Source organism: Rattus norvegicus, chromosome 9 (assembly GCF_036323735.1).
Source record: "Rattus norvegicus strain BN/NHsdMcwi chromosome 9, GRCr8, whole genome shotgun sequence".
Lineage (NCBI taxonomy): Eukaryota > Metazoa > Chordata > Mammalia > Rodentia > Muridae > Rattus > Rattus norvegicus.
The window spans coordinates 77,129,707-77,148,997 of NC_086027.1; the positions used below are offsets into that span (position 1 = coordinate 77,129,707).

Sequence of the window (19,291 nt, forward strand, 5' to 3'; positions counted from 1 at the left end):
AGCTACCACTGTAGCAATTTCTGTTGACAAGAAATTGTACTGGGAATTGGTTTACTGATAAAATTCCCAATAATAATAATCTGCTCAAATGTTCCCTGGATTTATAAATTGCTTGTCATCTTCTCCTACTACACTCACCAGTTAGGAAAAATAATGCACAAAAAACAAACAAAAACTCCAAACAAGCCAGGACTCCATCTTTGACAATAGCAGCATCCAGTTGACTCGAGAACATTCTTCACTGGATTACATTATCGGTCTTCATACAAAACCTCCCTTGTCTACAATCCAGTGTCTTTTCAACCCACATGGTATCAATTTCTCAAAGCCTTTGTAGGAATATTAAAAAGTCACAATCTAAATACCAAATTATCTCCCAAATCATATAGAATGCATCTGCATGGGCTCACCCAATTTCCCCTCAGGCCTTGTTATTCCAGTTATCTGTTTCCTTGTTTCTTGAGAAGAATAAATTGTTTTTAATATTGCTTTTTATAAAGGACAGGGAATTCATGGGTGTCCCCCAAAGTACGTGGTATTAAAAAGCAATCACAGGTTGGGAAAAATCTCAATATTTGAGCAACAATAATAAAAATTGCTCTGGACTGAACTTCTGGGTTTTTGTATCACAGTCCACAAGAAAAAAAAATCACAATCAAGTAATAAACCTGGGAAATGTGGGCTCGTAATGGAAATGTTGACAGATTCCAGCACATGCTGCTGTAATATCTTGAATCTGATTTAGAACAAGTTTCCAATAATGTTTTTCTAAGGCAGTCTTTTGGGGAATTTAAGTTTAAAAAAAATAGAGGGTTTTCCTGTGGCTTCCACATCAATGATTGATGGGAATGTGAAGGATTTGTGACCAGATGCCTCAGGGCACCTCTAAATAAGATCATGGGCACCTGTAAGAGAGTAAGTGTGTAGAAGCTTCTGTCCTTTGAGAAGCTACCCAGTTATAAACCTCATTTCCTAAGATGAGAACTGCCAAGCATCACGGATTATACTGGTGTGTTTTCAAGTTTGGTGGTAAAGTATCCTGTCACTTTTGGATGCTCTCTAGAAGTTTCGATTAGGAGAACAAAAGCATAGGCAGCTGCAATGAAGAAAGCGGTTCCAGACGTTGCTAAGTCATTCCAGTGATGAGCATAAGCTGTGTTCTCTCTCATTCTCCACACAGTTTTAGGGAAAGATACCTGACGTATGTAGTATATAGTTTTTACATTTCAAGATTTAGTGATTATGCTAATGAGGACTATTTCCTACCATCATCCAATTGGACAAAAAATCCAGTTAAACGTGATTTCTGTCGATCCTAAGTTGCTATATTGACCCATTCCTAGTGTTGTGCAATCAGGTCACCAAAAGAAAGAAGGCGATGCATGGAAATTCTTAAGTGAAGCTGTAGGAGGACGGTGGCAAAATCACAGCCACATGATCTTTAGTCCGGTGACTTTGGACATGGTCTCCTGAAGTCAGATGTTTTCCTATACAATGCGCGGCATGTGAACCATGCAAGAGTGATAATGATAATAACAATGAGCATTACTGAGTGGCGACCACACTGTGAACTCTGCTAGGTCATATGTCAAAGTGGGGAATCCGTAGGTGAAATGTCACAAATAACTTCAAATCAAATATCGCTTAGCTTTAGTCATAATTATCCCTGCTTTATAAACACTATTTAGGTTAAATAGACATGAGGGTGACTGCTTTCTATTATTGTTAGTGATATCCCTTGTTCTTGTGGATCTATTAAAGCCAGGTTAAAGCCCTGATTAGCATTGGTCAATGCCGGTTATGAATCAAGGACTGCGATGAACTCATCCTTGGGGTTGGGTTGGCATTTCTTTAAAGACTCTTGAGAGTGGACATTTTAGACCTACATATTCATCATGTTCTACATCAGTTCTTTGTTCTTCTAGTTCATCATGCAAAGAGAACGATTGTTCAATGAATGTTCTAAATTGACACACTTATCTTTTAAAGACATGGGCATCTAAAACCTTCAAGTAGAATGTTATGACCTGGACTCAGCACATAGTCTCAATATAGAAAATCAGGGGAGCACACATCCCAAATGTGCATGAAATTAACATGCCATGGAGTATTGTCTTTTGGCAGTTCTAAGTCTATAAATACTAATGTCGCCGAGGAAGCACCCACATATTTGCTAGGTTTTTTATGCAAATTCAGAACTCCTGTAGAAAAACTTCCTTTAATATTAACATTCTTTGTTTCACATTGAATGTATTCTTAACGAATAAATTCTAATTCATGTTTAGTTGAAACTCTTGGTACCTGATAAACATACCCGGAAAGATAAAAATATAAGGGGGTATCATTCTTTTTTTTTTAAATCATTCAGAACTGAGGGATTAAATACATCTGGCATTTAAACTACAAAGGAGATCATCACAAAATTTTTGGCTCTCACCTTGCAGATGGGAGTTTTCAATAGAGCAGTCCCATTAGTAAACTGTCCTGTGTTAATGTGCTTGCTTGGGGCAATACGCATCAGGGTTCCTGGTTCTGGGCCTTGCCAGTGCCGATGCACTGGGAGTGGGTGATATAGTATTGTAATTACACAATTAGCCTTGTCAAGGCATGGAGCATGGGGACTAGCAGGATCTTGAAGCTTGAAGTGTGGCTGGCTGATAGATGACTGCCATTAAGCTCATGCTTTGTTCACTGTGGGATGAGCAGACACCGAGCTTAGGCAAAGGGTCCTTAATGAAGGATAAAACCCTTGACCCACAGCCTCACTTCTTCACGTGCTCATAATCGCTCAACTCACCCTTCCTCTCTACTACCCATATATTCTGCTCGTCTCTCACCTCAGCCTGATGAAAAGTAATGAACTGTTGCCAACAAGATCCGTGTAATCCATCACGTTTAGATGATGGAAAGCGAAATTTTGTACCAACATTGTGGAGCGGACAATGAAACCATTAAAGTTGTGATTCTTAAAATCTGATACTCTTTTTAACATACATAAGTTTAATTGGGTGTTTTCAAATTTTTAGTGCATATAACTGGCCTTTATTCAAAGCTTAAACTCTTCCCACATATATTAACATTAAAGATGCATTATATATGGCATACAAGTACACATATGGGTATGTGTTATGATACATATGCATTTATGCACATATACACATGTATTCTAAGAAATAAATTTTGGTCACATGATGCTGAATGGAATTAGTCTAAATTTCAGAGCTTTCCCCAAAAGAAGAGGCCTGCATGGCAGTTAACTGAGTGTCTCCCTCTCAGACCTCACTGTTATTATCTCCACCCCTTTCCTTGCCCCTTGGTATCACTGTGCTGTCCGTTTGCAGCCAGAGATCTGCTGATGGAAATTAGAGGATTCAGAAGTGCAGATGTCCCCACTAAGAATTTGTAAGATACTGTAATACCGTCAGATGGACTATAGCATCCCTTTTAAGTCACCTAACTATACGTCCCGGTTCTTCTTCCAACTTCGGCATTTTTTATATGACTCGATAGAGGATATCTTGAACAGAATGACAGCCAGATTCCTAATGTTACAATGAATTTCAGAGTCCAGAGTATTCCATGTCCATGTAATTATGCAAAACACATGTTTGGAAGATAATTTTAAAAGTCACTATTTCAATTCTGATCATGACAAGACTTGGATGTCATTAAATATAAGGAAGTGGCCGGGTACAACAGGGTCTTCCTAAAATTGGAGGATTGAAAGATCTGAGGCCAGAGGATTGACATAAAACTCAGATTAGCCTGAGCGACTCAGTGAGACCTTGTCTTAAAATAGCTACGTAAATAAAATTGAAAAGGAGTAGTAGTGTGTAAGTGAGTGTAGAGACAGTTTTATGAATGGACACAGGTAAATCTTCAGAAAACTACATCCACGAAGGAAAAACAAAACAATTCAGGTGAAACTAATGAGATCTGAGTAAGTTCTTATCTGTACAATTTTTTTTTTAATTTATAAAAGTATTCTATAATTCATCAAGTAACCAATGGGTGAGCAAACAGAAATTCCAATGTTGTTACTTTTTGTTAATCTATAATTGTCGCAAAATTAAAAATATATTCAAAATATATTCAAACCTTTTAATATAAAAGGGATTTCAGAGGGGTTGGGGATTTAGCTCAGTGGTAGAGCGCTTGCCTAGGAAGCGCAAGGCCCTGGGTTCGGTCCCCAGCTCCGAAAAAAAGAACCAAAAAAAAAATAAATTAAAAGGATTTCAGGACAGACCTTTCCAAGGTCAAGTATACAAAGAAGAAAAGCAACAGTTCATCTCTAGGAACCAGGTCTCTGAGCTTGTCCCTCTATGAGTTTTGCTATCCAGATAAATCACTATGCTTTACTCTTTGTTTCTCTTCTCTTCAGAAAATGCTAGTCTCATCTCTCCAAATTACTGTAAGCATCTTGAAGTCGGCAGGAAAATGGCACTGCATGAATATATCTGGATGAACACGAATATATTTCACAACTTAGCAATAGAACATTGCTCTAACACCCATCTACCTGCACAACACTACAAACAAAAGCCCCAAGGGGTAATAAACGGGATAAGCCCACCCATCTTCATTGATTTTGCCTTTGAGAGAAATCACAGTGTTCCTTAAATGTGCCAAGATACCAAGCCTCACATAATCATGACTAATAGATGTAATTGTGCACACTTCGCACACATGAAGTGAAAGCTAATCCGTTTGGATCAGATAGTTTTCACTTTCTGTTATAAAGAAAGAGAGGGAAAAAAAGACAAAGGAAAAAAAGTAAGCACATTTAAACTAGCAGTGAATGCAAAATACATCCAGAGAAAGGAAGTTTCTGGCATGTGTGTAATGACTAAATGAAAACGTTTGCTGTTTGCAGGAAGGAGGGACTTACAAACTGAATTAGAGTCGCTCAGCAGGACCAATAATGCCACAGGCAAAGCAAAAGGGAAGCTCGCCATCCCATAGGCTACACATGGAAAAAAAAACCTAAATGACTTCTCTAAGTGTGTGAACTTCATATTTTGTTCAAACCTCAGGAAATAATTAAGCCTTCAGTGTAACACTGGGACCTGTGCTCCAGAAACTACCTCCATAAACTCTGTTTCCTCTGGTAGTATTGAGATTCTCTCGCTTTCCTTATTGTCCTTCATATATCATCCTCCTTTAAGGCAATGAGAATTCGACACGTAAATAAAAGGCATGCGATTGTTTCAGGGAGGGGATAAACATGATTCAAAACCAGCCAGGAGCTCTATCACCAGCTTGGGAGGTTGTAATGTTGCTAGACAATCTAATACAAAGATTGAGAGGAGACATTGTTCCTGCAGTAGGGAGACTTTAAAAAGTATTTGAAAAACAAAAATTAAACCATCTGCCTCATTTAAAATTCTATAGGTGAAAAAGTTCACTATTTCACACAATAGTATCTCAAAAGGCATCTGATATCATATGTTAGACCTGACATTTAACACTAATAGTGTCACAATTATTTCTTCTAAGATACAAGGAGCCCATAGTCTTGAATGTAGACTTGGGTAAGATGAAATCTTAACAAGATATGAGGGTAACAATAGGTTCTCAGTCACATGCTCTGTCACTAGGAAGAATGTCATGTTAAATGCACTCAGTCATGTATTTCGGCTCCCATCTCCAACGCAAGTACAACCACATTTCCTAAAGTTGGTTTCTGTGAGAAGCTTGGTAAGGAGACCTCAGCCTCTGGGACCTTTTCAGCATCCTCCTTGTTTGGCAGACATAATCACTCCATCAGAAGATTGACAAAGGCTGTTTTCTGTACCAACAGGCTCTGATAGGCCTTTGGTAAATACTCAGGAGCCCCACTAAAATCCTTTCTGGGCATAATCTATTCTGTCTCACTTTTTCTTACTTTTATTTTCTTCAGTACACCAAGAAAGATGTTTTACTGGTTTATAAGTTATTATGCTATGTTTACAGCTGGGTATAAAAGAGAAATTTTCTGTGTTTCTACTTAGGTTTAACATCAGGAAGGAATTTCCGCACTGTGCGTTCTTGGGGGAAGACTCCAAAGCCTTCCTCCAGCACTTAGAAAATAAACTTCAGTTAAGTTCAGGTTTTTTTAAAAACCCTCAATTTTACGTTATCCATCATGGGTAAAATTCTTACCCTAGGAAATTGAGAGTCTGGGCTCAACTCTGTAAATGAAGATTGGGTCCTTCAGAGCTGAAGAGGGGAGAGGATCACTGTTGGCACATCTTAAAACAGGCAGCAGTGGGCGAGGAGGAAAGACCTTGGCGTCTACATCCACCCAGTACCCATATTTTGAAAATAAAATTTTATCATTAGTCTAGTTTGTAGTGATTCTGAGGAGTCCCTGTGGGTATTTACCTTGGCCTAAATTTCGCCACTGAACTAAAATCATTCTACTGATTTTCTTAAAAGATTTAGGACTTTACTTTTATGCACAAATGGCTATAAAAAATTTGTGTTTCAATTTTTAATAATGGATTGTCATTGTCATGATATGGAGATTAGTTGTAGCAACAGTGTTATGAATTGTAATTAAATTCTTCATCTTTTATTCTGCCTTAATAAAATATAATCTTTTATCAAAACACAGCGAAAGTGCCCTCTCATTCAAAAGACGTAATAGACTTCTAAATAACACTGATTGTCATTTAGTATATTAAGTATAACAGCAGGTCATGATTTTCTGATTTGGTAGTTTGTATACATGTGTGATGAATGAAGTCTTATATGCACATAGTATCTGGTATTAAGTAGAAACAAGTCAGAACACTATGTTCATTTAACTTGCATCAGACCTTCAGACTTGAAGTTTATTTTTATTCTGACAGAAGTAGATGGGTGAAACAACAAGAAGTTAATCTCCTGTCACTCCACATACTAAGTATGGGAGAAAAATAAAAAAAAGAGTGAAAAAAAGTAATCTGACATCCTCTTGGCCTGTGCAAGCACTGGGTGTCTGTGGCTACAGACAAACATGCTGGCAAAAATAATTATTAAATAATTATTTAAAAGGAGTGAGCCACCACTTCTTAACATTTTCATATATATATTAATATGTGAATATGTATATAAGAACATATATACATATATGTATGTATGTATGTATCAATCAGACTTTGTACCTATCGATCATTTTGCCATAGTTGTAACCAAAACACTTGAGAAAACAATTTTAAAAGGGAAAGCCATACTTTGACCAATAATTTCAGAGAATTTATAGGCTTTGACTCCATTGTTTCTGGGCTAATTCTAAGTCAGAGTCTAAGTACTTGCAAGAGCATAGGTTAGGGGAGGCTGTTCACCTCATGATGGACAGGAAGCAGAAAGGTAGAAAGAAACCAGGGATTACAACCTTAAAGGAATGCACTGAATGATCTTCCTCTTCCAGGAAGACCCTACTGCCCTGTTAGGTTTCAATAACGTTCAACATAGTACTGCCATGCTTGCACAGCCTAGAGAGGGTGTCAGATTTCCTGGGACTGGAATTACAAACAAGAGCAGCCAGTCATGTGAATGCTAGGAGTGGAAATTAGGTCCTTGGAAAAGTAGCCAGTGCTCTTGATTGTTGAGCCATCTCTCCAGCCCCACCAATGACATTATTTTACAAACCCTCTTCCACTAATGCCACTTGTTATCACCTAACAAGAAAGACAATGGAGCTCTCTTGATAAACGTGCAAACTAAGGGAGTACCACAAAAACAGCTGGCAATAATGTAAAAGAAGCCATTGTAGCTCTGACAGATATCAGAATTATGAAAAATCCCAGACTATACTCAATGGGAGACTTTCCAAATCCAGAAGCACGAGCAACAAACAACAAGGGAAAGCTATGAACAGAGACAAGAGAACTGGCTTGGTATATAGATGGGGTTACCACTAAGCCAAATCATTTATGATTTTGATAATTCTATATACTCTTTTAATAAAAAATCAGTAAATAGAACATTTATGACATTGAATCTTCACGTTTTTGATTTTATTTGCTAACTTGACTCCATTAGAAAATATATCAGGGAGATTGGCATGACTGGAGGACTAGAGGGATAGGAGACTGTGGTTGGGATGTCATGTATGAAATAACAAAGGAAAGTTAAACAAGTTTAGGATTTCAACTGTTACATTTGACTAGTGTGCTATGTGTATTACATCATCAAGACAATGTAATATGAATAACTTGGAATAATAATCCAGAAGCATATATAACTAGTCTATGTGTTTGATCCATGGTCTACAGTAAAGAATTTACAACAATGTCATATAGCATAGCAATGGAAGTTATTTCTATTAAAATGTGAAAAGGCATGGCATAATTTTAACTGACTCCTGGATCAGATCAATCTTTAACTATCATTTTCATAGGAAATGACAGCACGTACCTTAGCAATCTGGACACACCAGTTCAACAGCAGCTGTGATCCGATGTTATCCTTGTGTTCGTGGACATATTCCAGTAGGCAGCCATGTGGCATCAACTGAGTAACCAACTGGATAGTGGGGCTCAGACACACACCCAGTAAACGCACTAGGTGTGGGTGATCCACACTTGCCATAATCAGTGCCTCCTGTAACAGCAACAACAGCAACAAAAAAGCAGATTATCATTATTTCAAGCCAGCATTCCTCAGTATTTTAAATACACTGGACAAAAGGTGTATAATGGATTTTACAATGTACTCTGTGAGTCAGACCTAGTGCTTATAGCTTTTATGCCAGCATTCAGGAAGCAAAGGTCAGCAAAGCTCTGTGTGTTTGAGGCCAATCTATGTTATGTACTGAGTTCGAGGCCAGTCATGACTCAGTAAGACTCAGTTCCAAAAGAAGCATCAGTAGATTCAATTAAAATGATAATATATTTATTAAATCAATTTCTGATTAGACGGACATAATTAAAGGAAGCGAGGGAAGAAATAATTTATACCACAAAGTAAATTCAGTTACATAATAATCTACTAAATCAATACCTGTATTTTATCTTTTATAGCATGAACAATATAATATTTTATTGCCTGCCAATTATGTTAAAATAAACACCACTGTATACTAGAGACTTCTAATTTTAATGACATCTCTAGAGAATAATAAATATGCAGTTATGGTTTTTCTCCAGAAGAGTTGGGTGACCCTAACTCAGCTTACCCATTATTCATGTGGAGTTATCACATGTAAGTGACATATGTAAATTGTAAAACTGTAAATAAATAATTGTAACCAAGTCCAATGCTGACTTGTAAACAAAAAGGAATATTTTTAGAAGACTTTTTACTCAAATATATTTTAAATATTAAAAAATTAGACATGTCCTATTTATAGATATCTATACAGCGTACAAGCTAAGTGAATCTATAAGATTGTATGTGGATCAATTTCTTCATTTGATAAAATCAAAGCCAAGTTCCAATTGTTTTATCATATTGATATTAAACTAAAGGAGGTGAAAATGTAGCCATACAGTGGTACAGAGTAATCTCATATTTGTCTCTAATTTAAAGTTAGTATTATGTCAATAATATGAAACATTAACATAAAGAATCTTCTTATGCTCTAATGCTTGACATGGCCCTTTATGAAACAAAGTAAATAAAACAATATTCTACTTCAGTGAAAATTATAATCAACTTTTGTTTTTACAAAGCTACATGATATCAGCAACATAATATCCTTGTTAAGAATATTTAATTTTAATTATAAAGAATCAAATAAATAATTAGGATATAATATTAGCCACATTTATGATATAATGGGAAGAAAATAGTCTAAAATCATTAAAAATTTTAGTATCTCGCCAGGCAAATAAATATGCCTTAAACCCAGTGTTGAGAAGGCAGAGACAGGCAGAACTCTGAGTTTGAGTCTAGTCTGATCTACAGAACGAGTTCCAAGACAGCGAGGTTACACAGAAAAATCCTGTCTCAAACAAGCAAACAAACACATCACTATCATGAAAAATATGAAAAACAGGTAGGATGTTCAAGCTAAAACTTTTACAGAAATAGGTCAAGACTGGATCTTTGGGACATTCTTTGTATGATAGTACTTTTATATTAAAATAATAATTTTCATATACTATATTCTGATCTATTTCTTCTCCCTCATCACCTCCAATGTTTCCGCACTCTCCATTTATCCAACGCTCTCCACTTTCATTCAGGTTCTCTTTAGACAATTAAAGAACAAACAAACAGAATAAAACCAACAGGAAAAGAATGTAAAAGCATGAGAAATGCACACACAAATACAGAAACACACAGGCACACACACACACACACACAACCTATAAAATAAAACTAGAAACCATACTGTATAAGCAAAACACCAATAAGATTTTATTTTTTTAAAAAAAAAAGCCCAAACAAAGCACCATGAAGACAAATATATCTCCTTATACCCAGAAGTAGATAACCTATGTTGGTTATCTACTCTATCTCCTTATGCCCAACATAGGTTATCTACTTCTGGGCATAAGGCCTGCCTTAAAGTATAGTTGGAATACCCAGTGAAATTTCATTAAGAAAACTAATGTTTCTTTGTGAGCAGATGACACTTGGAATAGATTCTGTGACGGGACAGAGGTTCATCCCTTTGTCCTGCCCTGTACATGTTGCCATAGTCTCTGTGGATTTGGCATGCTAATCCTGTTATGACTGGAAGGCACTCTTTTAATTGTGCCATTACTCATTCTTAGGTTGAAAAAGTATGTACTATATAAAATACTACCAGGATAACCAGGTAGGTAATATATGGACTACGAATTACAGAATATTATGCTCAGCATAAATAATTCAGAACGGCTTTAGTATAGTGCAATATTCAGGAATATTTCTTGATTATTCTTTATAATGGTTTACAGGGGTAGAGAAAAAGGAAGACAATATGCATGTATCTGTGTTTGTAAGTGTGTAATACATACATGTACCCATGCATGAAGGAGGCATTTATATGTCAAATTGGTACTAGGGCTTGGTAACAAATAAGAGAATGTTTACAATATTATCCTTCAATACTTCCTGTCTCTACAAAATTTCGAACAACAGAGTTAAACATATAAAGATGTGCTGTGTTTTTGTTTGTGATGGCATGACAGAATGAATATGTAAGAGCTACATTTATGGAAGGAAACAGAGATACCACACATCAGCAAGTGCTTAGGTAGCATGCACAGATGGACACCTCATGTAGGGAGGAACTGACTTCAGAACAACTGTTTCAAGGTGTAATTAGGCACACTGAGGTGAAAATCTTCCTCTACCCTCTGTTGTGGCAAAACGAAAGGACTGTGGTTGGGATTATCAGGACAACAGACAGAGTAACATTCTATAGAGGCAGATGAAGTGATGGAAACATGGATCATTCTGTCTCAATCAGCCTCTGTGGCAGCTGCTAAAGTCACTTATTTTGACCTGTCCTCTGTGAGAAGTAGGGACATATACTAATCCCTCCCTATTTCTCCTCACAAAACTGGTAAGTCACAGAAAAATTCATGTGGCCCTATGTGTACCTATAAAGGTTGAAAGACTTCTGTTTCATTTATTGTGTAGTTCAGCAAACAATTGAAACAAAACTCTTGTAATTATAAAGATTTTGCAAGTATGACATCAGGCAAATTACTATGCACTATCAACTGGTTACATTCATAGCATAAACCAGAGGGTTTTTTCACCAAGTTACAGCATGTACATGTGTAAAATATATAGGACACACTAACAACTGAGCAAGATATACAGTCAGATCAAATATCGTAATTAATTATGCATTAAATTAGATACTTAATTAGATATGAAATGGTATATAGCTAATTAAGTTACAATTATACTTATTGTATCCTGTTTGTTACTATCTTGGTGGTTCCTATTTTTGTGTGTGTCTGTGTATCACTAGGTTTAGTACAGTGTTTCTGAATACTTAGGTAGGAAATTAAGCCTTGAAGTATTACTTGTGGTTATGAAACTGTATCAAGCAGATATATGAAGTTAATGTAGAAAGCAGGAACCTTTGGGGTCCTCTGGCACAATTAAATCAAGTCCAGTTTCTGTAATTGTTACAAAAGCAATAGTTGTCACGACTGTTTGATCCTAATTTCAACCATGAGAATAGTCAAAAGTGATAGACATTCTTCACTAAAGAAACGGGAAACTGAGTCTCTTTTCTTTATTTTCTAGGGGATTGTTTGGTCTAATCAGCAGGATCAGTTTTACAACATACTTTCTGATTAGAAATGTATTGTTATTTCATAGGATTGTTACATATACACATATATCTTCTTAAATTTCATCAGGACTTCACATTGTAGGCATTTACCTTGTTAGCAAGACAAGACAAATCCACACACCTCACATTAGCTCTACAGGAATGAATCGAGTCTAATTACACATTAGTTATGGAGAGCTAAGTAGAATCAAAGGACAGACTAGTATTCACAGGTAAACCACCTCGCTAACACTGTACCTCAGGAAAAGACAAAGGACCCAGCATTCTGTATCTCTTTGTAGTGCTTATTACTGGGCAGTTTTTAAGTGGTAGGAATCAGAATGCTTATGGCAGAAGAAACACCTTGTGATGATTATGTTTTAAACGATGACATATATAAAGTGATTGCTTCCCTTCTACAAGCCAAAGGCCAGTGTTAATTATATTCTGTACACACATTTGAAAAGTTTACATTAGATGACATTTCATGTGAAAACTGGAAGTTCGCTTAAAAAACTATTAGTAAAAGTCTTGGCAAAAAAGCTGGGTTTGTACTAAGGAAAATTGCTCATCACACTACAAAGAGTATTTGAAACTAAATTACAGATGATTTGCATAATTGTTTTCCCCCCCCTATTTTTTTTAGAAAGAAAAGTTGAACAAGACACTAATTGTAGGTTTTATTTTTCATAAAGGAAATAGCAGATGGCTTTTTGGAGGATAGGAGGATAGATAAAGAAAACGGAATGTGGATCCATTTAAAGCAGTAAATGGGCTGGAGAAGCAGGAAGAAATCCCAATATTTTAATCAGGGAGAGTTTGCTTTCAATAGATTAGTCTGATTTTAAATTAATAATGCCCTCAGTTTCTTATGGGACCTATACAAGCAATTTTGAATCTTAGCTGATGTCACTGGAAAATGCTACCACAGGGCAGTGGGATAAATATAATCTGACAGGTACATAACCTAATTTTTCACGAAATTAAAATTTATTCTGCCTTTGTTTTTCCTTTGGCTCTGTAAATTTTCTTTTTCTTGTAGGCAAAGTAAAGAGTTTTCCCTTGGAAACGAGGGAGACTCCAAGAGGTGCATGGTGGGAAAGTCTAAAACTGGGATACTTTTCTTGATAATGAGATCTGCTTTGAATAAGAACATTTTTTTTTTAAAAAACCACTAAGGGACTCTAAGACACACACACAGAGGGCTCTGTGCAAGTGCAGCATTAGTCTCTAGCCATGATATTTGTATCTCTGGTTTTTCTCCTGAAGGGAAGACAGTCCTGTAAAACAATAGATGGTAGCAGCACGGTTTTTTACATTGAGGCCCTACTCTTTCCAGCCAGCAGATATTTTGACCTTGTTGTTTGAACTTACTTTATTCTTTCCTGTTGTCTGATTGTGCCTCACAAGCAGAAAAGAAAGGGGGGAAAGCATAGCGCCAAGTGATACTTCTGGGCTATTTTGTTAAAAAAAAATGTTAACTTCAGCCAAACTTTCCCTGTTTCATTATGGTTATAGACAATTAATTCGATACCCTCCAGCAGCAAATGGAGAAAATCTTATTGCATTAGCGATAAGGAAGATAAAGTGGTGGCAGAGAAACAAAAGACACAAAATGTGGATGTATAATGTAATGGTCAGCAGGTCTATGGATGTTTGCGACAAATGTTGCCCATGAAAACAGCATGAGTGATAGGATTGAAAATAATGATAGATACAAGAGGAAACTGGATCAAAGTGACTGCTCTACAATAATGTCATATACAACTATTTTGTCATAGACAGAATCCAAAGAATAAAATAAACTAAATATGCACTCGTTTCCTCAATAAACTGTGATTTACTTGTGTAAGTAGGTGGCAGCCATTTCTACAGGGTAAATTACTACGTTGTCATTTTTCAGTTTTCTACCTGGCTTCCCTTACTCTCTAAACCCAAGAATCACTTCAGAAACATAAGTAATTAAGTCTTTGGCCCTTACAATCCTTGAAGGCAACCGATCTTCTTCTTCATCGTGCATCATTCATCCATCCAGAGGCCATTTATTAGATTCAGTCAGTATTTACGGCTATTACACTTGAAGACATCATTGTCGATGCATTTTACACAATGTAAAACTGTACCTTCTGTTTTTGGATTTTAGAATTTTTTCTCCTCATTCGTTACAGTGAATTCCTTCCATTTTTATTTTATCTCCTTATCCTTTTAATTACATCAGTGGATTTACACATTCTTACTGAGTATCGGTAGTTGTACTGTGAGTGAGGCTGTGTTTACTATGCCACTTTCCTGAACAAAGCTTTTAGTCAACTGGAGATACAGTGAAGAATGGGGAAAAGGAACAAAACTATTTGTGTACGTTAGGATGGATCCTATAACAAAAGCTCTTCAAGCCTGATAACCCAAGTTCAATCCTTGGAATAACAATTACCATTTCCTATGGGTATGCGGTGAAGATTATGTCTAAGATATTCTAAGATTATGAAACAGCAAGAATACCAACCTTATAGCCTACCACACTAGCACATGCTGGGAGTCTCATATGTGTAGAATTTGGCAAAACTATAAGTAATGGCTTGATGCGAGACTGAAAATGTAATTGGGCTTGAGATCGCATAGGTCCTTACTGGGGTGGGAAGGCTGAATTTACTCATAAATATTTTAGTGTCCAGTCTTCCTTCAGATTCATACTCAATTAAAGAAAAAAACTAAAAAAAATTAATTTACCCTTATTATACACTGACCCCATAGCATAGTGAATCTTTTGCATTTTCATATTGTTTTCTTTCCTTGGTGTCTTTCTTTACATATCACTTGGCTGAAGGCAGCACCTCTCCTTTTCATTGTTGAATTCTCAAATATCGTTAAAAAAGAAAACCCAGAGGTTTCTGGGGAATAGGGCCATAACACCTTTTAAAACAGTGCTTATGTATAGTTTATTATTGATATCCTGTTTCACTGAATTTAGCCTTTAGTTGTGAACAGACAACAATCTTTTCCCCGTCTAAACATTACTATGCAAACAATATTGAACATCAGTTTGCTCTGTTCCTTTGATATGTAATTTCACCATTAATCTGCTGTACGACTTCATCCTCTTTTCTCCCCACTCCCTGAAACTGCAAGCTTGCTTAAGTGTCCCATAGCCAAGAATGAAAACTCCTTCACCCTTGACCTCCCCCTATGTTAGTAACATTTGCTATCTCCTGTTATACTACATCAATTTCAGTTCCGATTATTCTTGGAGAGCTGCTTTTCCTGCCTACATGCTTATCGTTCAAATGGCTCTTGGGATGACCATTAAATATGTCTTTTCAGTAAAGTCGTAAAGGTCTTTTGTTCTTATTCTTTTTACCTGCATTTCTTTACTTCAGCGATCCCTTCTGTCCCTATCATACCTCTGTAGCTGATGATGCTTTTAATTATCTTAACTCTTCACCCCAGTTAGTCTTATTACAATTACTGGCATCTATCTTTTCTTCTACTGTCTTAAGTTTGGAAATGCTATCCTGCTTTTTGTTTAACACGCTTACTTGGCTTTTATTTTCAATTTCCTGTATTCCTATAGATTTGTTCACCAACCTCTCTGAGATAGAAATTTTGAAATATAAAGATCATCTACTTATATATTTTATTGTGCTGATAAGATACTGTGACAAAAGGTAACTTACAAAAGAAATAATTTAATTTGGGGCTTAAGGTTGCAAAGAGTTAGCATCCATGATAAGACAGCACAGTAAAAAGCATAGGAATAGGAACAGCTGAGGCAGAGAGAGACTCTAAGAATGGAATCAGTCATTTGAGCCTTCAAAGCACAGTAATATGTCTACTCCCACAAGGCCATACCTCCTTATCCTTCCCAAACAAGTCCACCAACTGGAGACCAAGTATTTGAATAGATCAGCTTCTGAGAGCCACCGAGAAACTATTGTGGAATTGTTTAAACATCTGGAACCAATTCAAGTCTCATAGGATTTAATTTAAATGAAGGAATACATACTAATCACATAATTTTCTCAAAGAGAGAAAACAAAATACATTCTCTTCAATATTCTAAATACTCCCCTTCTGAAGATGAGAAATTTGCTGTGCTCTTAGTCCAAGTCTTTCCCCATCCTATTCTTTCAGCTATCACTACTGAACGAAGACTGTTGACACATGTGCATCCCCATTAGACACATAGCCATCTACTTAGACTTCTTTGTTAACTGTTTATAATCAGGAATTGTTTCTTACATGCAGTAATAGTATCCAATATTTTATTCTTTTATTATGCATGACATATTAGGACATAATATAACTTGATAAAGAAAATTTAAACAATTTTAATATCCCCCTTCTATATTTACTACACCTCAAGAATCACCACCATCATGTCAGCAGTCTACAGAACAGTGATAAACATCATTTTTTGCATCTGAAACCATCTGTTTTGTGGTATTTGTCACATGCAACATTAATGCAGTTGTTGCTTCCCTCACTTCGGAACTAGAGGAATCAGAACTGTTCTCAATAGTTCAGGAAAATAAGAACGGATCTGAGGAGGAAAAGCGAGGCTCCACGCTGGTGCCGTGATTTTATACACACTTTGAAAGCAGGCATTCCTAATGAATCTTGTTTAGCGTGGTTACACTCAGAGACTAATCTGAACGACACAGATACTTTTAATCACTGAGTAATTAACATAGGATATAGACCAGCTAAATGATATAGGCAAACAACTTATCGCAGTGCACAGTGGGCACTTAAAACTTTAGCTACGATTGCAGTCTTTTATTAAGGCAACCGCAGCGAAGGGACTGAGATCCATAGGCAGCAAAGGTCTTGCTGAGAGCATGGAGGAATCTGAAGCCGTCGAGGGGAATGGTCACTTGATGTTTCAAAGTCTATTGGGGTTGTTACAAATTTAGACAGAAAAGTTTTTTAAAAAAACGCTTCCACAAACATTTTTTTGGCCCAAAGAGAACAAGAACTGGCAATATGTCCTTCAATTCCAACCTTAAGTAATTAAGGGAAATGGGGAGACAGCCCAAAGCAGCCTTTGAAGTTAAAAGTAAACTTCAAGAACACATTATTTTTCCGTTTTCAAAGAACAGCGGCAGATGTGGCAACAACAGTCACTATCAAGAGGAGTTAAAGCAGACAACCGAGATCAGGAGATAGTCACGCAATCAGGAGATAGTCACACAATCTGTACTCAGAGCAGAGGCACTCTCACCCGCCGACTAAACCCAGCTCTGCTACTGAAGGAAACCCACACCCTGGCTGGCAACAGAGCAAGATGAATGCGGAACCGGGTCAGTGAGCAACAACATGGATCTTGTGGAGAGAGTCGGCGGGATGCTAGAAAGTCAGAAAAAACAGGAAACTAGGAAAAAAGAGCTCCTGGCTACAGAGTTTACTGCCAGGAAGGCAGGAAAAGAAGAAGAAGGAGGAGGGGGAGGGGGAGGGGGAGGGGAGGAGGAGGAGGAGGAGAGGGGGAGGGGGAGGGGGGAGGGGGAAGGGGGAAGGGGGAAGGGGGAAGGGGGAGCGGGAGGCACAGAAGGAGGAGGAGGAGCACGAGGAGGAGGAGGAGGAAACAAACAAAACAGATATCCGAATAATGTCAGTAACAATTAATATTTTTCTTTATATAAAATGGTTTTCTAATGAGTTATACAATTCATTCGCTAAAGCTATATTTAGTCTTGATAGCGTTCCCTTCCTTAACAAACTTCCCTATAGTTCTAAAGCCACACGTTAGGAAAGACGGCAGGTATCTACATTACTGACTTTATTCCCAGAATACTGCTGTTCAGTGAACCTGTGCAAACACCAAGCTCTTGCAGCTCTTGTGCCTAGCAGCGTTTATTAGGACAATGTATTAACAATGTGAAAAGTTTAACAAGTATCACCAACCATGACCCTGAACTCACAGGTAGCCAAGGTGGGATATGAATTAGCTTCTCCCTTTAGGCCCATCTAAAACTTATTTCCGTTATATATTTGGTAGGTATTGCTGTCAGTGAGGTAACTTGGTAGATGCAGTGGACTGTGAGTTTATCATGGTACCCTTGTAGGAATTATCATGAGAGATGGCCTCTTACTGGAATCCTTTTTTTTTCCTTACTGGAATCTTTATAAATTGATGTTCTAGAAGACACTATACTGTGTTTTTGATGAATAAGATAAGCACAATTTGTATTTAGTTACTTGAAATTAGTCCTCCAATAATAAATCGTAAAAGAGCCTTTGTAGGAGGGTCTGAGACTACCCATGCTCTTCCCTTCTTATTGTTAGAAACAAGAAATTGATTGGAATGATAAATCAATAATTTTCAAAATTAAATTTAACTTTGTCTAGAATCATTCATTTTGGTAATTGATTTTGCTTAATCATGTAGGACTTTGCTCTTTTGTAGAATTTGGAGAATTCATATGCCATACATTTTCCCTATATTCTTTCTATCAAAGGAAAATATCCATTTTGTTTTTTATCTGCAGGAAGAGTCTCAGTTAATTAGTGACATTTATATTAAAAGACATAAAACAACACACAACTAAATAAATTTAAGAAACTCCTGCCTCCACTTTTAATGAGACAGCTCAAGTATACCTCTGGTAATGAAGCAGGAAGGACTGTATTATTTATCATTCATCCAAGTAAAAAGCATAAGTGACTTTAATTAAGTCTGCTGCTGCTGATTTACTAGTCTTGCATTCATATAGAATAATTCATATAAATATTTTGTCTTACCAGTTCTTTATTCCATATCTCTTTTAATTTTATAGTGAACTTAATTACTAGCATCATTTATATTAAATTTGAAACTATAATTTGTATGCATGTTCTCATATTAAATATTCATGTCAGTGTTACTTTAATATTTAACACTGATTCTGTTATCAAGGGAATCAGTTAGAGGCAATTATAATGGACACAAAGCTGTGATTATATGGTTTTCTTTTATGTGTTTAATATAGTAGCAGTAAATAATATTACCACCTGCTCATGTAATAACTGTCATGATAAACCTGAAAGAAAATAAATGGCATAACAAAACACCCCACTGCCGATGCATTTCCATTAGGGATCTATGAGACAAAGATACTTGCGTCTGTC

At 36.6% G+C, this 19,291-nt stretch overlaps 1 protein-coding gene across 5 annotated transcripts in view; it reads right to left on the reverse strand.

Annotated features, from left to right (window-relative positions):
* Erbb4 (erb-b2 receptor tyrosine kinase 4) overlaps positions 1 to 19,291 on the reverse strand; it is a 1,072,248-nt gene that overhangs the window by 156,321 nt on the left and 896,636 nt on the right. For all 5 annotated transcript variants that reach the window (XM_063267662.1, XM_039084150.2, XM_039084151.2 and 2 more), the window contains one exon: positions 8,383 to 8,568. In XM_063267662.1, the coding sequence (XP_063123732.1) occupies positions 8,383 to 8,568 (186 nt within the window). The remainder of the gene's footprint in view (positions 1 to 8,382; positions 8,569 to 19,291) is intronic.